The sequence below is a fragment of the Nicotiana sylvestris genome, chromosome 4 (genome assembly GCF_000393655.2).
Source record: "Nicotiana sylvestris chromosome 4, ASM39365v2, whole genome shotgun sequence".
Lineage (NCBI taxonomy): Eukaryota > Viridiplantae > Streptophyta > Magnoliopsida > Solanales > Solanaceae > Nicotiana > Nicotiana sylvestris.
Window position 1 is genome coordinate 35,042,060 of NC_091060.1, and position 25,787 is coordinate 35,067,846.

The 25,787-nt window shown below is 41.1% G+C and overlaps 1 protein-coding gene across 1 annotated transcript; it reads left to right on the forward strand.

Annotated features, from left to right (window-relative positions):
* The first annotated feature begins 268 nt into the window (after window positions 1-268).
* On the forward strand, window positions 269-3,382 carry LOC138889418 (uncharacterized). The gene is made up of 3 exons (XM_070172724.1): window positions 269-562; window positions 2,129-2,371; window positions 2,795-3,382. Exons 1-3 carry the CDS (start codon window positions 269-271, stop codon window positions 3,380-3,382), a joined length of 1,125 nt encoding a protein of 374 aa, XP_070028825.1.
* The last annotated feature ends 22,405 nt before the right edge of the window (window positions 3,383-25,787 follow it).

Consider the following 25,787-nt stretch of genomic DNA (forward strand, 5'->3'; position numbering starts at 1 on the left):
ACCTTACTATATTTAAACTGTGCATGCATCATGGTCAAACCTAGACGAGTCAGTTATGTCGTCCGTATAATGACTCTTTAAGATATCCTTGTCCAAAGACCACTAGGTTTCCCTAAACCCAAACGTTCATTACCACGTTCTATGCATTTATTTGGAGAACTTAAAGCTTCATGCTAGTTGTTGATGTTAAATAGTCGAGTCCGGTAGGGGTATGGTCTTAACCCTTTTGTCTTGCAAAAATATGAGGCACGAAATCCCCAGATTCGGCATGGTCATCCACCCAAAATTGCTAAGCTGGTGGGAGGATCTTCACTTTAGTGATCAAGCTCTTGTCCGAAAATATTTGGGAAACCTACCTTCTCTCCTGGAAATCCAACCCAACAACAAGATCATAGAAGCTACTACTCTGTTCAGGGATTGTGAGAGGTCTGTATTCTTCTTCGGGGACATTGAAATGACACCCTTACTAGAAGAAATAGAAGGATTGGCTGGTATAGCATGGGAAACTCCAGGTTTGTTGATGCTTGAGAATTGCAAAGCAGGGGCTTCCTCAAAATTATGGGTTTGAAGAAGAACCCAGAACTGACATGTATAAAAGAATCCTATATCCCCTTTGACTATTTGTATGAGAGGTACGGTCACAACAAATCCTACCGTACCTATCCTGACGGATTTGCCATCACATTATTAGGGCATATTCACCGAAGGATCTTGGTATTCATGTTTTGTTTCCTGGGGTTGATCGTATTTCCAATGAAGAAAGCAATAATCCACACCATGCTGACTATGGAAACTAAGACTTTAACGGAAGGAATTGGCGGGCAACTATTCAGCATTGTGCCCATGATCAATGCAGAAATATACCGAGCCTTGGAGAAGTGTCAACGAGGAGCCAAACACTTTGAAGGCTGCAATTTGCTACTTCAGCTCTAGCTCATGGAGCATCTCCAAAGGGGTGAGTACCGACAAGAGATTCAGAGAACGGAGTGGGATGATCATATAGCCTTCCATCATCCGAGGCGAATGAATTACATGCCCAACATGTTCGCTCAGCCGGAAGATGCCAAAGGATGGGTAGAGTTATTTGATAATCTAACTGAGGGCCGGGTACAATGGATGTTCGAGTGGTTCCCTACCGAGGAATTCATCGCCCGATCCAAGGATGCACCATTTCTGATATTAATCGGTCTGAGAGGAACCTATACTTATGTCCCTCTCCGAGTTATGAGACAAGCTGGTAGGAAGCAGGTTATACCTAGGGTCGACAAGATGAGTCACTTTCGGGCTGGCTTCTAGGCTGATGATAGTCCATATAAGTGCCAAGCTCAGCATATGTGGCACTACAAGATCGTCATGGGGAGATATACCATCGAGCCAGACAGATACCATGCTGGTTTCGCTCCCTACTATTCATGCTGGTTGGAAGATAATCACGATGGACTGGGCCAGCCAGGATTTGCTAGGGTCCACAGGATCATAGATTAAAGGGCCAAGGCACAGGTCAAATACAACCAATTGCGCAAGAGGATCCGTGAGTGCGAAAGCAAGCACCGTGAAATACAAGAAGTCAATCAGAAGTTAATTAAGGAATGGAAGGACATGGCTCTTAGTGCCAACATGTGACTGGGATACTTAAAGCGAGGCATAGTAGAGTTGGAAAGAAAGTTCCTCAAGAGGATCAAAGACTGCCAAAATGCTGAAGGAAACGAAGGTGGACATCTAGTTAGAGCCTACCTACTGCTGGGACTTCGCGATCTAGGAAAGCAATTCGACGGAGCCAAGGATGCCGAATCTGGGGAAGGGCCTTCTGGGACCAAATAGATAGGAGTTTTTCTTTTTGCTTTATGAAATGTAACAAGTCCAATGGCCACTAGTGACTTTTATTTCCGGTTATTTAGTGTTGTTTTGGTATTCGTCTACTTTTTATCAATAAAATGAGGTATTTAGCATTCTAATTTCTTCAAATCGATTTGTCGCTAGGCCTACCTCAGGCACAAAGAGATCCCCAAATTAGGACACGATTTACATTCTTGCACTATGTGTTTAAATATCGCAGCTCTTTTTATAATCCTCACTAACTTGGTTACCTTTTGTTTTTACTTTTGTTTATTATTCCCTCTCCCCAAAGGTTAGTTCGTGCACTCTGGCAACATCATCTTATTCCACGAGATCCAAGGGCCCTCCACCCACTCCTCCTCTCAGTCTTGTCAGAAACAACAGCAAAGGCAAGATGGAAGATTTGAACAATGCCAGAAAAAAGAACTCAACTAAACGGGTAGAGGTCACTCATGGTTATGGTAATCAAGTTTCCAAAGAAAATGCATCCCAACTCGAACAAAAGCTGCTAAATTTTCAAGAAGAACTTGATCAGGTTCAGAATCTAGCAAATCTGTCATTTTCTCTCACTACTCTAGATATCAACTTCCCAAATGCTCATAACCTCACACCTCCACAGAATATCCCAAAGCAACAAAACCGTCCCGTTTCTCACTACCACTGCAACACCTGCCATACCTCAAACAACACCCCGTTGCTCATCCCAGAGCCCCTGAACTCCACAAATGACAACTTTCACACCCACCATAGCACCCCCATCTACGTGGAGACTATGCCACACTCAACCCAACCCATCTCAAATACCTTCAAGTTTGATGATAAAGACTCGCTCATCAGGAACCTGGCTAAAGAACTTAAGAAATTGACTAGCCGAATTCAATGCGTTGAAGGAAGTAAGGGAATTGAATGGCTGAATTGTGAAGATCTTTGCATACAAGCCGATGTCGAACTGCCCTAGGGGTACAAACCTCCAAAGTTCAAAATGTTTGTTGGTACAAGGGATCCAAGGGTCCATTTGATAACTTACTATGACAAGCTAGTTGGAGTAGGGAAAGACGAGAGAATCCACATGAAGTTGTTCATGAGGAATTTGAAGGGAGATGTTTTGTCTTGGTACATTAGCCAAGATCCGAAGAAGTGGTCGAACTGGGTTGGCATGGCGTCCGACTTCATGGACAGGTTCAGGTTCAACACAGAGAATGCCCTGGATGTGTTTTACATTCAGAACCTAAAGAAGGAGCCCATAGAAATATTTCGCGAGTATGCTACTCGCTGGAGGTCTGAAGCTGCTAAGGTCAGACCTACCTTAGAGGAGGAACAGATGAACAATTTCTTTGTTCGAGCTCAAGACCTGCAGTATTATGAACGACTAATTTTGATTGAGAGCCATAAATTTTCTAACATTATCCAGCTAGGTGAAAGGATCGAAGAGGGCATCAAAAGCGGTATGGTTACGAACTTCAAGGCCTTGCAAGCTACAAATAAGGCCTTGCAGCCTTGTGGTATGTCCAAGAAAAGGGACGTAGGAGCCGTAATGGTTTCATAGAGAACAAAATCTCCCATCAAATACCAAACATACCCAATACCTCCACTCACATATCAGCCTTCTCTGAACTACCAAGCACCCTCACCCTCCTACCAAACTCCACCACCCACTTATCAATCACCTCCACCCTCCACATATCAGCCTACTTCACCCAGATATTCCCAACCTGCTCATGTCTACCAAACCTACAATGCTCAACCATCCCACTATTAGTCCCTTCCCACACGCCAAAACTTCCCTAGACCTTGACTAAATTTTGATCGTAGACCTCCTAAACAATACACAGCCATTGCTGAACCTATTGACCAATTGTAAAAAAACATAAAGCTGCGGGCTATGTCACCCCCATCCCTATTGCAACTCCTGAGAACCCTTCTCAGTGGGTTAACCCAAATAGATCATGTGCATACCACTCCGGCATGAAGGGACACACCATCGACGAATGTCGTTCTCTGAAAGACAAGATCTAGGCTTTGATTGACAACAAGGCCATTGTGGCAAAGGAACCAGCTCCGAATGTCCGCAATAATCCCCTGCCATACCATAAGGGTGGAGGCATTCACATGATTAAAATAAAGGATGATTGGGATCCCAAGGGATCAATTGGTTTGATTGCAGAAGGTGATGACCCAAAGAAGCCAATAGTTACCCTTAATACAATCATAGTCCAGATTCATCCATCTGGGGACGCTGAGGTAAATATGTCTATGACACTTGAGTTTGAAGCAATGTCATCTGCAAAGACACCATCTCCAATTGAGGTCGAATTCGTGTCTCCACTAAATGCACCTGCACTATTCAAAGTTGCGGTTTTACCACCCAAGGTACATGCTCCGTTCAGAGTGAAAATAGCCACGCCGATCCTAGTGGCTATGTCGACCATGAAGCCATTCCATACAAAGTCAATACCCTGGAACTATACAGTCGAGGCAAGAAGGAAAGGCAAAGTTAGGTTCGAAGAGACTATTGTAGCACAGGGTATGACGAGAACTAGTAGAGTTTATACCCCTGAACATTTAGCTGAGTCAAGCAAGCAAGCCTCCAATTGGTCACCCATCATTGAGATAGGGCAGGATGATATTTGGAGAAAGATACAGGCCAAGGAATACTTGGTCATCGACCAGTTGAAAAAAACACCGGCGCAAATTTTCATCCTTGCTTTGCTACAAAATTCTGAGGCACATAAGAATGCCCTGTTGAGGGTGTCGAGTGAAGCATACGTTCCAAGAAACATCACTGGAGGGGAAATGGCTAATATGGTGGGACAGGTATTGAAAAGTCATAAAATTACTTTTCATGAGGATGAGCTACCACCTGAAGGGTTGGGTCACAATAAGACACTGCACATCACCGTGCAATGCGAAGACTATTTTATCACCAGAATCCTGATCGATGGAGGGTCTAGTCTCAACATTTGTCTGTTGGTAACACTCAAGAAATTGGGCAAGGGATTGCATGAAATAAAGGATAGAGCTATCAACGTGAAAGCCTTCGACGGTTACCGAAGGTCCACCATTGGGGAAATTGGTCTGTGTTTGCAAATGGGGCCAACTTGGTTCGATGTTGATTTCCAAGTGATAGACGTGCCAGCATCCTACAATCTGCTGTTGGGACGGCCATAGATTCATGCTACCAGAGCTGTAGCATCAACACTGCCTCAGGCAGTAAAGTGCGAGTGGAACCACCAGGAAGTGATCATTCACGACAACGATAGCAACCCTATATACAGTCGCTAAACCATTCCATCAATTGAGGGAAGAAGAAAGCTAGGTGGAGAGACTTACCATCACATCGAACGAGTAAATGCTGTCGATAAAGACAAATAGTGGGATAACAAGATCGAGAGTATACTGAATTGGAGTGGGTACGTACCTGGCAAAGGGCTCGGCAAGAACCTCCAAGGAATCGCTAAGCCCATAAAACTCAAGAAACATGGCACCACTTTCGGTCTAGGATATGAGTACACCTGGGAGTAATTCAACAACTGGTCGCCACTATGGCGCGGTCCTTACTATCCGCTGGAGCAGCCAATACCACATTTGGAGAAGACTTTCCAACCAGCCGATGTTATATATGGGTCAGAAGAAGAGAAAGCACTGGCAGCGGTGAAGAATTTGTTCCTAGAAGACAATGATATAGATTGTTGTGTTGATCTCGAGGAGGATGGGGTGGAAGGCCCTCCAATACAGGCCGTAATAAGAGGGGTATGCCTCAATAACTGGACCATCAGGACGACCAGAGCCCGATGAGCATCGAGGTAGCAAGACAAAAACAAGCATCGTCTTATCTACTGAAAGATTTTTATTTCTTGCATGTTTTCAATTCCTGCAATAAGATTTCCAATGTTCAAAACGATTATGCAATTTATCGAAGTATTTTGATTTTTCTTACGAATCAACACTCATTATTATTTTTTTTCTCTCATTACTTTACTTACAGAGCATTACTATTAATTATCTTGATGAATCGATGATTGTCACATGCAACGAGACAACGCAACAAACGGACATTGATTTAGAGGAAGACGACATACCAGAAGTGATTGTTAAAGAAGTTGAGAATTTTGAGAACAGACCTAAGTCCAACCTGGACAACACAGAAATTATTAACCTGGAAGATGCAAAAAATGTCAAAGAAACACGAATCAGCATTCACTTATCGCCACTAGAAAAGAAGGAATACACAGAATTTCTAAGGGAATATGAGGACATATTCGTATGGTCGTATGATGACATGACTGGTCTAAGCACATCTATTTTAGCTCACAAACTGCCAACCGATCCAACATGTCCTCCAGTAAAGCAAAAGTTCAGAAAGTTCAAGCCTAATATGAGTTTGAAAATTAAGGAAGAAGTCACCAAGAAGGTCAAAGCTAAGGTTCTCAGGGTAGTAGAATACCCAACATGGTTAGCCAACATCGTGCCAGTACCAAAGAAGGACGAAAAGGTCAGAGTCTATGTCGACTATCGGGATCTCAACTGGGCCAGTCCGAAAGATGACTTCCCTTTACCAAATATACACATCCTGATCGACAATTGCGCCAAGCATGAATTACAGTCGTTCATAGATTTCTTCGCTGGTTATCATCAAATATGGATGGATGAAGAAGATGCTGAGAAAACGGATTTCATTACGCCATGGGGAATGTACTGTTACAAAATGATGTCGTTCGGCCTGAAGAATGCAGGGGCCACCTACATGAGGGTCATGACCACCATTTTCCACGATATGATACATAAGGAAATTGAGGTATATGTAGATGATGTCATCATCAAGTCCAAGAGAGACACCGATCATATGGAAGATTTGACGAAGTTTTTCAATAGATTGCGAAGGTACAACCTGAAACTGAATCCTGCGAAATGTGCATTTGGGGTTCCAGCCAGAAAACTACTTGGATTTATTATGAGTCGTCGAGGAATAGAGCTGGATCCATCAAAAGTCAAAGCTATTCAAAAATTTCCACCGCCAAAGAACATGAAGAACGTAATGAGTTTCTTAGGGAGACTTAATTACATCAGCCGATTTATAGCACAATCCACAGTTATCTATGAGCCAATCTTTAAGATATTGAAGAAGGACGCCGCTACCAAACGGACAGATGACTACCAAAAAGCTTTCGATAGAATCAAAGAATACATGTCGACACCACCAGTCTTGGTCCCGCCTGAGCCAGGTAGACCTCTATTACTCTACCTCGCAGTATTAGATGTAGCGTTCGGTTGCATTCTAGGACAGCATGATGAAACAGGGAGGAAGGAGCAGGCCATTTATTACCACAGTAAGAAGTTCACCTCGTACGAGGCCCTGTATTCTCTGTTGGAGCGCACCTGTTGTGCTTTGACCTGGGTAGCTCAGGAGTTGAGGCATTACTCATGTGCCTATACAACATATCTCATATCAAGGAGGGATCCTTTGAAGTACATCTTTCAGAATCTCATGCCCACTGGCAAGCTAGCCAAGTGGCAAATCTTGTTGAGTGAATTTGACATTGTCTACGTGACTCAGAAGGCAATCAAGGGACAGGCACTAGCAGACCACCTTGTCGAGAATCCCGTGGATGGAGAATATGAACCCCTGAAAACATATTTTCCTGATGAAGAGGTATAGTTCATAGGAGAAGACATTGCAGAATCCTATGGTGGTTAGAGATTGTTTTTTGATGGAGCAGCAAATTTCAAAAGAGTTGGCATAGGAGCAGTCCTGGTATCAAAAACCAGTCTGTATAATCCGGTATTTGACAAACTTAGGTTCCCGTGCACCAACAACATGGCCGAGTATGAAGCTTGCATCCTAGGGCTCAAAATGGCCATTGATATGAACATTCAAGAATTGCGAGTGATTGGATATTTGGACCTACTCATACATCAGGTGTGTGAAGAATGGGCAACCAAGAACTCCAAGATACTCTCGTATCTACATCACGTGTAGGAATTAAGAAAGAAGTTCATGAAGACGGAATTCCAACATGTTCCTAGAGTCCAAAATGAGTTCGCCAATACATTGACCACCTTGTCATCCATGATACAACATCTAGACAAAAATTTCATTGATCCCATTCCAGTAAAGATCTATGATCAGCCAGCTTATTGTGCCCGTGTTGAAGAAGAAGCGGACGGAAAGCCTTGGTTTCATGATATCAGGGAATATTTGGCAAAAGGAGAGTACCTAGAGCTTGCAAATCCTAATCAGAAATGCACGCTTTGGAGATTGTCCAACAACTTCTTTCACAATGGAGGAATCCTGTATAGGAGGACTCCTGATTTAGGATTACTAAGGTGTGTCAACACAAAGGAAGCATCCAAACTACTAGAGGAAATTCACGCTGGGACTTGCGGTCCACATATGAACGGTTTTGTCTTAGCAAAGAAGATACTCTGGGCTGGTTACTTTTGGATGACTATGGAAACAGACTGCATCCAGTATGTTCGGAAATGCCACCGCTGCCAGATTCATATAGACATGATAAAGGTGCCTCTAAATGAGCTTAATGCAACAAGCTCACCATGGTCGTTCGCCGCCTAGGAAACGGATGTTATTGGGCCAATCGAGACTGCCACCTCCAATGGGCACAGGTTTATCCTAGTAGCAATCGACTATTTCACCAAATGGGTCAAACAACATCTTACAAAGCAGTGACTAAGAACGTCGTGGCAGACTTTATCCGCGACCGCATCGTTTGTCGATTCGGGATTCCAGAATCAATCATTACTGATAATGGCTCCAACCTCAACAATGACTTGATGAAAGCCATGTGCGAAACTTTCAAGATCAGACACAAGAATTCCACAGCCTATTGGCCTCAAATGAATGGAGTTGTAGAGGCCGCCAACAAGAATATCAAGAAGATATTGAGGAAAATGATAGAGAAGCATAAACAGTGGCACGAGAAGTTATCATTTGCTTTATGGGGTATCGCACAACAGTCCGCACATCAACCGGGTCAACCCCCTATATGCTGGTTTACGGTACAGAGGTTGTCATTCCCGCTGAGGTAGAAATTCCTTCCCTAAGGATCATACAGGAAGCTGAGCTCGACGACGCAGAATGGGTGAAAAGTCATTATGAGCAACTAGCCCTCATAAATGGAAAGAGAATGAATGCAGTTTGCCATGGTCAGCTTTATCAAAATAGAATGTCCAGAGCCTTCAACAAAAGAGTCAAGCCAAGACAGTTCACACCGGGACAATTGGTGTTAAAGAAAATTTTCCCACATCAAGATGAAGTCAAAGGGAAGTTCTCTCTCAACTGGCAGGTTCCATACATGGTTCAACGGGTTCTGATAGGAGGAGCCCTCATACTTGCAGAAATGGACGGAGAAGTTTGGCCAAACCCAATTAATTCAGATGCAGTCAAGCGTTACTACGTGTAATTTTCATGCTTTCCTTATATGATGTATTTGAACTATGCCTGACTTGATTCCCGTTTAAGAGGGGATACGTAGGCAGCCCTATGGGTTCGGTCACAATTCAATAAAAATTTCATTCCCCTCACAATTGGAAACTGGGGTAGAATTTTGAGGAGGACCCTCAAAATTACAAAGTAATTTCAGCTAGTCATCGTAAACAATAGTCAGAAACCTCAACCTGTTAAACTGGGGTAGAATTTTGAGGAGGGCCCTCAAAATTCCGTAGCAAGAGAGGTTGCAATGTCCTGAACCACGTCACAGTTGTCGGTTCTTCTAAAAGTTATTCGTAATTACATACTTACGTCATATTTTACGAAATCATGCTTATCTATTACTGAAATTGCTTTGTTTAGCAACGCTACTTCGATGATACATACAGTATCACCAGATCAAAGACGAACAAGTCAAGCAGAGCCATCGGGGATATGAACTAACCTCCCCCCCCCCCTTACAAAACTCATGATTTTTCTTTGGATGCAGGCACTTGGATTACGAAAGCATCAGACATACTATACATTCACGAGACAAACATTGTTTAGGAATACAACCCTCAGAACTGTCGCACTTACCAACATTTGCTATTCACGCACACCAGTGACATTCTGTGTGTCACAATGTCCACAACAGTCACAATACCACAATCTGCTATCAGCTAAGAAAACTTTATTACCATTTACCTTTTTTTTTCTTTCATAGGGCTACTATTCTGCCTTTTGAGACTAAACGTTGTCTCCATCTGCATTTTTTCATTGCATAAGGCTACCATTATGCCTTCCAAGGTTAAGCTTTACCTCCCCCTACATTTGCATGCCTGAAAGATCGCCACCCCTACATTTGCATGGCTGAAAGATTGTCACCCCTACATTTGCATGGCTGGAAGATCGCCACCTTATCTTTATTTGCATGGCTGAAAGATCGCCACTTTATCTACATTGTATGTCTGAAAGATCGCCACCTACTACATCTCATGGGCTGAAAGATCTCCAAATTATCCAAAGGCGTCATTGTTTGGAAACATCATTTTCATAGCCGAGAACACCATGTCATGGCCTGAGTACCCTCCCCCCCTCCCCCCTTTTAATCTTTTGCATATCATTATTCAAAGGCATCATGGATTGGAGGCATCATCCTCATAGCCCGAGAGCATCATTTCATGGCTTGCGAATCCTTTATTGCACGCTTCATGGCCCAGGATGTCATGGTCTAAAGGACGTCATCCTAGCCGTCCAAAGACAACATTCTAGGTCTAACAGGAACTTGCATCATGTTTAAATTCATGCACAGTATACGCTTGTATTGTTTCTAATTGCAAGTACACTGGCAAGCAACAGCCGTTTTGGTAGGAGCTATACCGCTCCAGTTCCCACAGCCATGTCAAACCTTAACCACCCCATCTTAGGTATTACGTCCGTTCTTGAAGCGTCTGCGTCGGCATACTCTGCTGACGGACCTTGAACTACATATGGCCTGATTCCTATAAAACCAAGGATGTGTAGGTAGCTCAGAAGCCATGGTGCGGCCTAAACCTCTTTGAACCATTCCGCTCGGTCAAAATTGGCCATCATATCTTTACCCGACAACTCTTTCATCCTTCCCGGGTAAAGAGGGGCAACTGTTGATACCCAATTTTTCCCTATATATTTTTCAATACGCAAAATACTTTCAAAATAACATATGTATGCATATATAAATATGTTCAGATGTTTTTATTATTTTTTTTTTAATTTTTAAAGATTTTTAAACCAATTTATTCCCCTATTATTATTCATAAAAAAACCAGTAATAATTCCCAAATTATCATTTTTGGTGATTCATTTATTAGATTCTCACATTATACTAAAATATAGCTAATATAATTCTTTCATATTTTTACAAATTCATTTAGTATTTTTAAAGCTAAATTGCATATAATTGCAACATTAGCCCCTTTTAAGATTTAATTGCGTTTATATTTATAAAAATTAAGTCCAGTATTTTTAGATTGATAATTATATGCCATAAATCATTTTAGCACTTTTAATCTATTTCCAAAATTCAATTTACTATTTTTTATAAAATAAAGGGAAAATGACTATTTAAAATCTAGCCAGATTTCATTTCAATTGTAGCCCAAATTCTAACCCAATTCAAACCCAATTACCCCAGCCCAATTCCTACTCATACCCGACCCCAACCCAATTAAAGTTGACCCATACCCGGATCCCCACCTAACCCCTTAAATCTCAGTCGTTGATCATTTAGATCAAAGGCCACTGACTGCCCTTTCCTAATTAAACCCAAAAGACCCCCTTAACCCATTTCATTTGTTACCATACACCGCCTCTAAAATCCCTCCTCTTCTAAATCCTCGCTACAACACCCTCGAACCCTAGCCGCCGCCACTCTAATCTGCCCTAATCCATGGCCTTCCGAGGTCATCGGAGACCTGTACCAGCCTTCCATGGCTTCTACGTGTTTGTTCTTATGGTTTCAAGGCCAGACTATGAAGAACTCAGGTCCATTCTTCGTTCGATTTTAGTTCATGGCCTTTCTCCGGTAATCTTTGACCCTTTCTCCGGCCAACCATGGTCGTTCGAGTAAGACCTTTGACTCTCTTGGTTAGATCGGTAACTTTCAAGGCCTTTCTTGTTGCTTTTGGGTTCTTCTGAAACCATAATTTCTAAGACCTTTCGATTTCTTTCAGATCTACTTTAGATTTATGCTTTCTTTGAACAAGCATCTTCTCAAAGTTTTTTCAATTTTGCTTTCAAAAATGACTCTTTGTCTTTTCCGATTATGGTTTTTCCTGTTAAATTATTTCAAAATCTCTTCTCTAACTTTTAATACGTTTAAGATATGTGCTTGTTTGTTTAAATTCTTGCTTGACTCATCTGTTTACCATCTTTCGAACTCGTTGTTGTTAAAAACCCTAATTTTTTTTGGGTCTCAGACGAGTTCTAAAAGCTGTTTGTCAGATGAGTGTTTGTTTAGTTAAGTTTTGTTTGATTTGTTTGTTTATCATCTTTTAAGATCTACTGTTGTTTAAAAACCCTATGTCTTTGGGTCTGAAACTGTTCGTTTAAATACTTGACTCGATTTGAAGTTCCGTGTTTCAGAATCTCTTTTCCTTTATATGATTCCTATTACTCTGGGTTTCTACTATCTTTAAAACTCGACTATGCTTGAAACTCTTACTTTTCAAAAGGTTTCTCATCTGTTACAGTGCGACCTTTGCATGCTTCTGATACTCTATTTTTTCTTCGCTATTGATTCAACTTGACTTGACCCATTTGACTATCATGCTTCGAATGTTTGCTATCTACTAAACTTTGTGCTACTATTGCATGTTGTTTCTTTGCCAATAGGTTTGGCCTTGCCTGTCTAGTGTTTTGTGTACTCTATTTATATGCTGAGGTTCCTTCTTTGATTGACCTTGAATCTTGTGACTGATTTTAAAACCTTTATTTTATGAATTCTAATTTTACTCGCCTATCAAGGTTAATTGATTCCTTTCCTTATTTTGCTTTGCTGGACCCTTTCCCAAAATAAGTATATTTTTGTACTTATACTAGATTACTTACTCAATGGTTTTACTACTCCCTTTATGGCAACAATCATTCTGCTTATAAACTGATTTTTCTTTCCTTATTTTGAGTCTGTCACTGCCTGTTAAACAAGTGATCTCTTAATTAAAGGGGATCCACTTGGTTAATTGATTCTGATTGTGATTATTTCTATATTTGTATTGAAACTTTACTTATTACCTTACTTCTCACATGTTTTCAAAAGCTATAAGTAACCTGCACCTTCTCTTCTTTCAGACACGAACACAAGAGGAACATTTTAGTTTAGAACTCACACTTACACTAAAAACACTCTCTCTTGCTTTACTACTTGCACTGTGGCCTGTTTAGCTGGCTGAAAGCCAAAGCTATATTTCGAAGCCCTGCTACCTTTCTTTACTGCACTTTTGCTTCTTTGACTGGTATGTTCTAGTTAAGTTTTCAGCATCATCAACAACATGGTTACTTAATACTCTTGCCTTCTTGTCTGCCTATTGCTTGTATCTAATTTAGTACCTTATTTAGCATGATGTAATTTCTTTTCTCCTGTTCTGAATCAATATATTATGAATCCTAAATCCCTACCCCAATATGTTTGATACTTATAGTTTGTTTGGGGCATGACAACATTGAATATTGCTGAACATGACTGTCACACCTCCTTTTTCACCTACCCACATCGGTAAGGGCGTAAAGGAGTTTTTCCATTTAAAGGACAATCGGAACGGGATTTAATTATTAATTATCCAGAGTCGCCACTTGGGATATTAATGGTGTCCCAAGTCACCGGTTGAATCCCGAACCGAAGAAATTTATGATTCTGTTAACAGTCCGCGAACCAGAAATTCGAGTAAAAAATTCTGTTAACCCAGGAGAAGGTGTTAAGCATTCCTGGGCTCCGTGGTTCTAGCACGGTCGCTTAACTATTGTATTTAATTTTATCTGATTTTAATACATGCTAGCTTATGTGCCGTTTATTCGTAAACCACTTTTTATTATTATTTATTTTAAAAGAATTGCGACGTCGTAAAAATGCGTTTCGAGCCACGTTGCAATCGATACACCCGTGGTTGTTGACACATTTTGACTTCATCGAGATTTGGATTTGGGTCGCATCAATGCGCACCCGAGATTAAGAAAGTAATTTAATTAAATCATGCCTAAAGATGTTAACGTAGTATTATTTTGGGGAAAAGCCATGAAGTTCACTAAACGGCTATCCCAAATTCTAATTATTTCGATAATTATTTATTGAGGGCCCCAAATTTATTTATTTTTGTGCGGTGAGGCTCGTCTCAATTTGTGAACCTCTTTTCTATCATTATTTATTTTTATAAGAATTACGATGTCGTGAAAACGCGTTTCGAACCCCGTCGCAATCAATGCGCCCGTGATTGTCAACACATTTCGACTTCATCGAGATTTGGATTTGGGTCGCATCAATGCGCACCCGAGTTTAAGAAGGTACTTTAATTAAAATCGTGCCTAAGATTCTAACGTATTGCTATTTTGAGGAAGGTGGTGAAATTCGCTAAACAACCTTTCCAAATCTAAACAGCGAGACAATTATGCTATTAATTACTTCAGGATCCTAATTGGTTAAGGCTAACATTTCGTTAAATTTGAATTTTTGAACATTCAGGCAGAAATGCTGAGACAAGGGGCTTTAAGCCCATAAGGTCCAAATCATTGTCATTACATACGCTGCAGGCACAGGCTCTAAGAGATCTAAGAACCAGGCCTAACACAGGCCAAACTTGTAACGTGCTGACAGCCAATGCACAGCCCAGGGATCGAACCCTTGGGGCACCCTTTTATTTAACTAAATTCTTAAACCTTGATGCACCTAGGCCCTAATTCGATTTATCACCTAACCAAAGTCTGGGCCAACTGTTAATACGCCAGGCCCAAAACTGGCCCAGTATGAAGCTGTTAGATGTACAATTCATATTAGACCAACATTAAAAGCAGCCATGTGTATTGAACTCAAAATCAATTACAACTTTGCAGATTTAACTTCAGCAAACTGTGGAACTTAAACAAATTGAAAACTACAATGGCATAAACATGAAATGCACAGTCTAAACAGTCCACAGCCTTGATTACATACATGAATCTAAATACCCAAATGCCCACTAACTAATCGAAATGAACAAACTCATGCTTGACAGTTTATCAGTCCAATTTATACAAACCAGGATTAGTATAGTACCCAAATGACATGAGTAGGCTAATTGTTTTATACATTAAGTTAGACAAAAACATGGAGAATTCAGAGATCAACTTTTGACATCATGTTTATTTCAACTCCACAGACTTGAGAGCTACAGAACAAGTACATGGAAATTGAAATGTAAGTAGAGAGAAAGAGAGGAGTCAGCTACTTGTAACAGCAACAGCAGCAAACTCAGCAATATATACCACAAGACAGGCCAGAAAACACTTTTGAAAATCAGAAATACAGGCAGTCTCCACAGATTAATTCAACACATACTTCAAATATACTTCTAACCCTCACAGCTGCACCAAAGTAGCTCTGCGATACTGCTAGACCCAAAACCCAGCTGAAATCCAACTAATAATGAAACTATAAGATTGTTTTTGATTGCTTCATTTTTTTTGATGTTTTGTTTTCTGAATAGACTTGGAATTAAAATGCCAACTGAAATCAAAAGCAGGAAAGAAAGCTGAAATTGAAACTCAGAGCTGAAGGCAGAAGCCAAAAGAACCCCCCTTTCCCAAGGCATTTCATGCCCTTTTATAGGCAACCCCAAAGAGAATAGATCAGATTCTGATTTTCAAATCAGTCCCTCCCTATTTTCAGTTTGGTCATTCTATTCTTAACTTGTTAAACAAGTAAATGCCTTACAATTATTAAAATCTACACTTGTACCCCATTCTAGAAGGCCCTAGGGTATTCCTTTACCCATACAATACCTATACTGCCCTTCCATATACCTTGATATTACTATTCCTATCAGAAACTACCCTTTTTCATACCCAGATTACCCCTGAAAGCCCCTCAAAGTTACTGAACCTACCCTCATCCTTAACAGCTATAACCAATACCCTAACCCAATCTAAACTAACTGGGAATGATTAACTAGCACTTAGAAAACAATTAATCAACTAACCAAAACCAAATGTTTCATTATATTAATTCAATCAAACTAAATGGTATCAAACTAAACTTAAACTAACATGAACAGCATTAAATGAACTAAAGCTAATTCTTAAACCGTAAACTCATAATCATTCAAACAAATATCAATTCAGAACTAATCAACAATTGGCAGAACTTAAACTAATACGAATAAATCATAAAATTAACAGAAAAACTTAACGAAACAACAACTGTAAATAACACTTCAAACATGCGAGTAAAAGGAAGCAGTAAAAACTCACAGAGGCACAAGGGACTCTGGCCAGTCAGAAACGTCTGAATCCTTTCAGATTTTTGACGCGTAACATCCCTAACCATGTGTTCTTACAAGAGAACACATGGTTAAGGATACTACGGTTCGAAATCAAAAGGATTTGGTTTTAGGGTTTGGCCAGAAATTCTTAGATCTAAGATTCGGGCTGTTTCACAGTGATTTGAAGGAAAATAACCATGGATTAGTGTTACGGAAGGGCCGGGGGTTGTGTGGTGTGATTTTGGACTGATTTGGATGAACTCGTCACTTGGCCGGAAAACTTCAAACTAAGATTCGACGAGTTCCGGCCTTGTTCGAGGTGAACCAGTGGGTGCAATGGAAAGAGGAGAGTGAGGGGGATCTGTGGTGTTAATCTCAGAGTGAATGGCGAAGGTTGTGTTCACCGCCGGCGAGGGGTTTGATGGCGGCACGGATTAGGGTTTGTTGAAGAGTGGTAGGGTAAGGACGATGAGGCAAATGGGGGTAGGGGGAGAGTTTCGGACCCTTTTATATTAAGAACCTCGTTAGTTCCGGACCGTTGGATTGATGAGATCCAGCGGTCCTGATTTGGAGGCCACGAAACGACGTCGTTTCGATTAGAAAGGGGGACGGACCGGGTTGGGGCTTGGGCTGGGGATGATTTACAATGGGTTGAGACGTTTGGGGCTGAACAAAATCTTCTGATTTGGCCCAAATTTGGGTCTTTTAATAAGACCCAATTTCTATTCTTATTTCCTTTTTGTTTTCTTTTCCCACTTTTACAATTTTTATAATTTTTCTAATTTTTATGGAAATGTAAAACTAACATGAAATCCTAGCTATTTCAAAACAAAGACTAATTAATTACTAAAATTGTTCAAAAGCTATTTCATGACAAGTTCATAGTAAAAATCATTAAAATGTGAAAGTGACTAATTTTTGTGATTTTCATGTTTTGTTGTTTTTTTTTAAAACAATTAACCCTTAATTTATACTAAAACCTAAACGCAAAAATGCATATTTTTGTACTTTATATAATTAACATGCGCAGAATGCAACAATTATCAGAAAATGACGCCAAAATTGCACAAAAATTGTAAAAAATAAAGGAAAATTATTTTGTTTGGGATTTTGGGAATAATCATATTTTAGGGCAAAAATCACGTGCTCACAGCTGCCCCTCTTCGCTCGGAAACACGAAGGGTTTTCGGGCAAAGATAAGTGAGCAAATACAAGCGATTTTTGCCCGTTTGAAAATTCTGTGTGAAGCACTTTTGAAAAGTTTGGCCGCATCCTGCTTCGGAGGTTGCCTACATATCCTGGGCTAAACAGGAATCAGGTCAGTGTAGTTCGGGAATGTATGGTAGCTGGGACTACCAGGAAGAGTGATTGTACTACGCTTGCTGTTGTTACTGTTGCCGTTACTGCTTGCTGACCTCCCTTATTACACCATATCAAAGATAAAAGAAGCTAAACTAACTATGCTCTATGAATCATAAAAATGATATCTAAATTCTTCAAACTTGCTCTTGTACTTCCTTGTTGCCTTGTTGTCTTGTTCTTTCTCGATAAAATCCATATTGCTATTCCCTTAGGCGGACTCCCAACTTCTGAAACTTGAACTGTATGTATTCCTCTGTTATACAGGCGGGCTCCTTACTTCTGAAACTTGAACTGTATGTATTCCTCTGTTATACAGGCGGGCTCCTAACTTCTGAAACTTGAACTGTATGTATTCCTCTGTTATACAGGCGAGCTCCTGACTTCTGAAACTTGAATTGTATGTATTCCTCTGTTATACAGGCGGGCTCCTGACTTCTAAAACTTGAACTGTATGTATTCCTCTGTTATACAGGCGGGCTTCTGACTTCTGAAACTCTGTTCTCCGGGCGGGCTCCTGATTTCGACTGCTAAAATATTTAACACCTCCATTTTCCAGGCGGGCTCCTGACTTCAAAATAAACAAAGAGATTGATTGAAAACTAAAATTGAATTATATCACCTCTGTTCTCCAGGCGGGCTCCTGATTTCGACTGCTAAAAGATTTAACACCTCCATTTTCCAGGCGGGCTCCTGACTTTTGAACCTAAAATTGAAACTACTCCTATATTATCCAGGCGGGCTCATGATTGCTAAAATTAAATTGTATGTCTCTATTCTCCAGGCGGACTCTTGATTACCAAAATTAAATTGTATGTCTCTATTCTTCAGGCGAACTCCTGATTACTAAAATTAAATTGTATGTCTCTATTCTTCAGGCGGACTCCTGATTGCTAGATGAACAAAGAGATTGAAGGGAAGCTAAAAACTTGAAATGTATCACCTCCGTTCTTTAGGCGGTCCCCTGACTGCTTAAAAATCTGACTGATATGTCTCTATTTTCCAGGCGGACTCCTGATTTTCGGGTATTTGAACTACATCCTATTATCCAGGAAGGTCCTGACAACTTGCACTTATTCTAATCATGCCAACTTTGCAATCAAATTCCATTCCCCTTATGCACTTCAAGATTATCTTGTATTTAATCAAACCACACTTTGCGATCAAACCTGATTACTGCTTGTTTTCCTTCTTGGAGAATTCCTTTTCAACGGCTAACTTTCTGCCCCTGTTACAATCAAAAAAAATTCTTCAGTTTAAAATGGTGGTTAGTTGATGGCCTTCTTGCTGAAAAATCCTTCCACTGCCATGCTTTATGTTGACTGTCTTCCACGCACTGTCCCTGAACTGCCTGGCTTTCTGACCAACTTTTTAAATTTCCCAACATCCGGCGACCTAAATGTTTTACAGCCAAGTTGTTATTTAATTTTCTGACCTTTGTTTAAGCTTTTGCCTTTCCCACGACATTCCCCAATAATTTCACCGATGAAACTTCCGTTAATTCCCTGTGTTCCACTTGACATCAAGTTATTTTGACATGCTCTGACCACGTTGTTCTTTACAATTCTAGAAACCGATAGTGAGCTTTGCAGTCCTTTCTGCTTTCATTGACCAAGACTAGTACTGAAACATCTCAATTGGATAAAACCCTCAAAAGAAAATGAAATGCGATGATGTTTGAGTCAAGGATAAGAAGAATCCAAAACCAGATGGTTATTTCAAAAGAGAAGGAAAAGAAACTTATCTGAGCGAGACAGCTGGTACCAATGGTCATGACATGCGTTTTGAATTGATCGGCCCAATCTGTTCTAATAACCGGCTTTCAATCGCCATACTTTGTTGCCCAAAACTTCCATCACTTGTTTGGATTACCCAGATCTTAACTTTGCTTTACTATGGTACCTCGAAACATTTTCCACCCACATACCTTTTGCCATTCAAACATTTTCCAACTCATTTTTGCCTCAAGGTGCCCGCGAGGGTTTTCACCAATAAGACTCTCTCATTTATTTTCTCTCAGCTCCCGTCGCCTTACGGTGACCATGAAGGTTTTCACCAATAAGGCTCTCTCATTTTACTTTCGTTCTTTCTTGCTTGAACCAGAGTGTCGCCACTGATACGAATTACCGTCACCTGCTCGACCTGGCATTTCTTAGAAATTGATCAAAAGGTCTTTCTTTGGACAGTAATGTAGGCTTTTGGATTAAGTTAGAAAGAAAGGTATAAAAGGCTCAAAACAATTCGAATGGGTTTAAATTACAACTTTCGGAATCCAATTTTTACAAAAATCACAACTTCTGCCCCAGTTTCTTGCTTGGGGATTTTTGGATTTCTATTTTGGTATGACTGAACCTTGGAGTAAGGCTGCTTACGTACCCTTTCGGGATCAAGTCAAACGTAGTTCACTGTATTTAACTTTTGTCGTTGTGTTTTTCTTTCTTTCCTTTTCTTTCTCTTTCTTTTTTTCTTTTCCTTTTCTTTCTTTTCCTTTTCTTTTGTTTTTCTCTTCTTTCTTTTCCTTTTGCTTTTCTTTCTTTCCTTTTCTTCTTTTCTTTTCTTTTCTTTCTTTTCCCTTTACTTTGTTTTTCTTTTCCTTTGTTTTTGTTTTTGTTTTTCTCTTCTTTCTTTTATGTTCGGTACCTGTATTCCCCGATAGTGCCGTTGATTCCGAAAGAGGGGTATGAAAAATAAGTAAGGCTCAAAGGGGATAACAAGGGATAATAGTGTTTGGATAGTAGGACAAAATGCCTTCATCATTTCAATCTTTAAGATATGCCAAATACAAATAGATACATTCAGAAAATAAAGAAATCATACATAGTATCTCTTGACCGCATCGGAATTGATGACCATTTCTATACATTTTCCTTCCACATCTGTCAAATACAATGCTCTGTTAGACAACACTCTGGTTATTACAAATGGTCCCTGCCAGTTTGGGGAAAACTTTCCTTTTGCTTCAGCCCAATGAGGCAAAATCTGCCTCAGTATTAATTGCCCGACTTCGAACTTCCTTGGACGTACTTTCTTGTTGTATGCTCTTGCCATTCTTCGTTGGTACAGTTGGCCATGACACACTGATGCCAATCTCTTCTCGTCAATCAAACTCAACTACTCAAGATGGATTTTCAACCATTCATCATCATCGATCTCAGCCTCTGCAATGATTCGCATGGATGGGATTTCCACTTCTGCGGGTATTACTGCCTCGGTACCATATACCAGTGAGTAAGGAGTCGCCCCCACCGAGGTACGAACGGTGGTGCGATATCCTAACAATGCAAAAGGCAATTTCTCGTGCCACTATCTAGATCTCTCAACCATCTTCCGGAGTATTTTCTTTATATTCTTATTGGCTGCTTCAACCACACCATTTGCTTTGGGACGGTACGGAGTAGAATGCCTATGAGTAATCTTAAACTGCTCGCATGTCTCCTTCATCAAATGACTATTAAGATTAGCCCCATTATCTGTGATGATTACCTTTGGAATCCCAAACCGACAGATGATATTTGAATGTACGAAGTCGACTACAGCTTTCTTAGTCACAGACTTGAACGTCTTAGCTTCCACCCATTTGGTAAAATAATCTATAGCTACCAAGATAAACCTGTGCCCATTTGATGCTGCTGGATCAATTGGCCCAATAACATCCATGCCCCACGCAACAAAAGGCCATGGTGCGGACATCGTATGTAATTCTGATGGTGGAGAATAAATCAAATCTCCATGTACTTGGCATTGATGACACTTACGCACAAAATTGTTACAATCCCGCTCCATCGTGAGCCAATAATAACCCGCTCGGAGAATCTTTTTTTCTAGAACATACTCACTCATATGCGGTCCACAAACTCCGGAATGTACCTCAGTCATAATAGTTGTGGCCTGCCTTGCATCTATACATCTCAACAACCCGAGATCTGGAGTTCTTTTGTACATCACTCCTCCACTAAGGAAAAACCCGCTTGCCAATCGCCGAATCGTTCTTTTCTGATCACCGGTGGCCTGTATTGGATATACTCCCGCTTTAATGTACTCTTTGATATCATGGAACCATGGCTCTCCATCGATTTCCTCTTCTATCACATTGCAGTAAGCATGCTGATCACGGACTTGAATCTGCAATGGATCAACATAGGCCTTATCTGGATGGTGCAACATTGACGCCAAAGTAGCCAAAGCGTCAGCAACCTCATTATGAATCCTTGGAATGTGTCTGAATTCTATGGCCTGAAAACGCTGGCAAAGCTCATGCAGACACTGCCGATACGGTATAAGCTTCAAGTCCCGTGTTTCCCATTCCCCTTGAATCTGGTGTACCAGTAAGTCCGAGTCACCCATGACCAAGACTTCCCGTACACCCATATCCACAGCTAATCTCAATCCCAATATACACGCCTCATATTCTGCCATGTTGTTTGTACAGTAGAAACGAAGCCGAGCTGTAACAGGGTAATGCTGACCTGTTTCCGAAATAAGTACTGCTCCTATTCCCACGCCTTTCATATTTGCAGCCCCATCAAAGAAAAGTTTCCATCCCGACTTCTCATCTTGTTCCAATTCATCAATGTGCATCACCTCTTCATCAGGGAAATAGGTTTTCAAAGGCTTATAATCTTCATCGACGGGGTTCTCAGCCAAATGATCGGCTAATGCCTGTGCTTTCATGGCAGTCCGTGTCACATATATAATGTCGAACTCTGTAAGCAAGATCTGCCACTTTGCAAGCCTTCCTGTGGGCATGGGTTTCTGAAAAATATACTTCAATGGGTCCAAGCGAGATATAAGGTAAGTAGTGTAAGATGACAAATAATGTTTCAACTTCTGTGCCACCCAAGTTAGGGCGCAACATGTCCTTTCCAGATGAGTATACTTAACCTCGTAAGATGTGAACATCTTTCTAAGATAGTAGATAGCCTGTTCCTTTGTGCCCGTAACATCGTGCTGCCCCAGTACACAGCCGAATGAATTGTCCACAACTGTCAGATATAAAATCAAAGGCCTCCCTGGTTCTGGCGGAACCAACACGGGTAGGTTTGACAAATACCTCTTTATCTTATCAAAAGCCTCCTGACATTCATCAGTCCAATTGACTGCGGCATCTTTCTTCAACAACTTGAAAATTGGTTCACACGTTGTTGTGAGCTGAGCAATGAACCTGCTGATATAGTTCAATCTTCCCAACAAACTCATCACCTCGGTTTTGTTTCTTGGAGGCGGCAACTTCTGAATAGCTTTGATCTTCGACGGGTCTAATTCAATACCCCGCCGGCTGACTATAAACCCCAACAACTTCCCGGATGGCACCCCGAAAGCACACTTTGCAGGATTGAGCTTAAGATTATACCTGCGAAGCCTTTGAAAGAACTTTCTCAAATCTCTGACATGGTCGGATTGCTATCTAGACTTCACGATCACATCATCCACGTATACCTCGATTTCCTTATGTATCATATCATGGAAGATGGTTGTCATGGCCCTCATATAAGTTGCCCCATCATTTTTCAAACCAAACGGCATGACCCGATAACAATATGCTCCCCACTGCATGATGAATGACGTCTTTTCTACATTTTCCTTGTCTATTAGAATCTGATGATAACCCGCATAACAATCCACAAAAGATCCAATATAATGTTTGGCACAATTGTCGATCAGTATATGGATGTTGGGCAATGGGAAATTATCTTTGGACTTGCCTTGTTAAGGTCTCCATAATCGACGCACACCCTGGTCTTGCCATCTTTCTTTGGTACAGGCACGACATTAGCTAACCAAGTGGGGTACCGTGTAACCTGAATGACCTTCGCCTCAAACTGCTTGGTAATCTCTTCTTTGATCTTCACACTTATGTCCGTTTTGAACTTTCTCAACTTCTGCTTGATAGGAAGGAGTGCCGGATCAGTGGGTAATTTATGAACCACCAAATCGGTGCTTAGACCTGGCATATTATCATATGACCATGCGAAAACATCTTTGTACTCATGCAATACTTTAATTATCTCCTCCTTGAGTTGTGGCTCTAGATGAACACTTATTTTAGTTTTTCGCACATTGTCTTGGTCCCCTAGATTAACTGCTTCTGTCATTTAGGTTAGGTTTGGGTTTTTCTTCAAAATGACTTAATTCTTTACTAATTTCCTCATAAGCTTCATCATTGTTACAATCCACCCCATTATCACACTCGATCTCTTGTATTATTACTTCTGAGCTAGATTGGAATAATCCAGGTGACAAAAGGAAAACAAAACCCACTACCACGACTCCCTACGAATTGGAAGAGAAGTAGCTTCCCAATTGTTGATGTTAGCATGTGGTCCGATGTACTGTATGTCTGCTCCGCTTGACCCTTCCCCGGCCTCAACCATGTTTACTTCAGCAAATACTCTCTCGAACACCTTATCCAAATTCCCCTCTGCCCCAATCAACGAACCTGACATCTTTGCCAATGAATGTTTCTTACTACCCGGCCTGACGAAGGACCTGGACAAACGTGGAATAGGTTTAGGAAGAACCCAAGCTTTCTTTTTCGATTTACGGGCCCTTCTAACATCTGCCGCTGTTGGTTTGAAACCTAATCCGAAGGTGTCCAGATTTTTGGGAAGGGACACAGGTTGAATAATGCCCTGAAGTTCAGCCCCCAGACCTTTCCCTGGCACGAACCCGTTATTCAGCATTTCTGATACTACCATGACAGTCGCAGCTGCCACCCTAGGACATGGCATGCTTTTACCTTCGGGCACTCTGCTTACCGGGACCGTGTCCAAGACCTGATAAACCCAGGGTCCTTTATCATCTTCGGTTTCTATAAAGGGCACAATGGCATCATTCATGGCGTATGTGGGATCTTCCCCATGTAACACAATTTCTTGTCTGTCCCATTCGAATTTGACCATTTGGTGCAGCGTGGAAGGCACGGCTTTGGCCGCGTGAATCCATGGTCAACCTAACAAAAGATTATAGGATACTGCAGCATCCAACACTTGAAATTCCATAGTGAATTCGACTGGGCCAATAGTCAATTCGAGTACAATATCCCCTACTGTGTTTGTTCCCCCTCCGTCGAATCCTCGAACACAAATGCTATTCTTTTGGACTCTATCCTCATCGATCTTTAACTTGTTCAATGTGGACAACGTGCAAATATTAGCGCTCGACCCGTTATCGATCAGTGCCCGAGTAACCATTGAACCTTCACATTTGATCATCAAATAGAGAGCCTTGTTGTGTTCTGTGCCTTCCACAGGCAATTCATCATCAGAAAATGCTACCCTGTTCACTTCAAAGATCTTGTTGGCAATTGTCTCTAGATGGTTCACTGAAATTTTGTCAGGCACATGAGCCTCATTCAATATCTTCATCAAAGCTCGGTAATGCTCATCAGAGTGAATCAATAATGACAACAACGAGATTTGGGCCGGTGTTTTTCTCAGTTGTTCAACAATGGAATAATCTTGTACTTTCATCTTTTTCAGAAACTCTTCTGCCTCTTCTTCCGTCACAGCTTTTTTGACTGGCACTGGATTGTCTTTAGCACCCCTAGCCTTTCTCAACTCTTCGGGAGCGAAACAACGTCCCGACCGAGTTAGTCCTTGTGCTTCACAACTCTCTTCCTCAATTTCATTTCCTTTGTATGTCACCACTACCTTGTCATATCTCCACGGTACGGCTTTTCTATCAACCATGGGTAACTGGACTACCGGTTTTATGACAACTGGTTCTACATAAGCTCCCTTTACAACCACCACGGGTGCAGAAACTGACCCTGGTACCACTAACTTTACTGGCTCCGGCTTTTTTGCAGCCACAAATGGTCCCTTTCCCATTACCAACACTGGCTTGTCTTTTATTGCTTTTAACTGAACCACTGGCCTTGCACTCACTGTCTTTTCTTTGGTTTCCGTAGAACGAATCACCATAACCACCTGCGACGGTTTCTTAGGCTTTGTCCCCTTATGTATCAGTTCGATCATATTGGCCTCATAATGCGTTGGTAACGGATTTTGGTTGATGTTTGGGGCCTCTGGAGCCTGTACTTCAATACGGCGATTATCAATGAGCTCTTGTATCGCGTTTTTCAACTTCCAACATTTGTCAGTATCATGCCTCGGCATCCATGAGCAATACTCGCAGCTAACAGAGTGGTCCAAGTTTCTGGAAAGAGGGTTTGGTGCTTT

Excerpts from the sequence above, each read along its gene's own strand:
- LOC138889418 (XM_070172724.1), top strand. The coding sequence starts at position 269 with ATGGTCATCCACCCAAAATTGCTAAGCTGGTGGGAGGATCTTCACTTT. Across the intron at positions 563-2,128 it reads GGGCTTCCTCAAAATTATGG|GTTAGTTCGTGCACTCTGGC; the intron begins GTTTGAAGAAGA and ends CTCTCCCCAAAG. Across the intron at positions 2,372-2,794 it reads TTCAAGAAGAACTTGATCAG|GGGTACAAACCTCCAAAGTT; the intron begins GTTCAGAATCTA and ends GAACTGCCCTAG.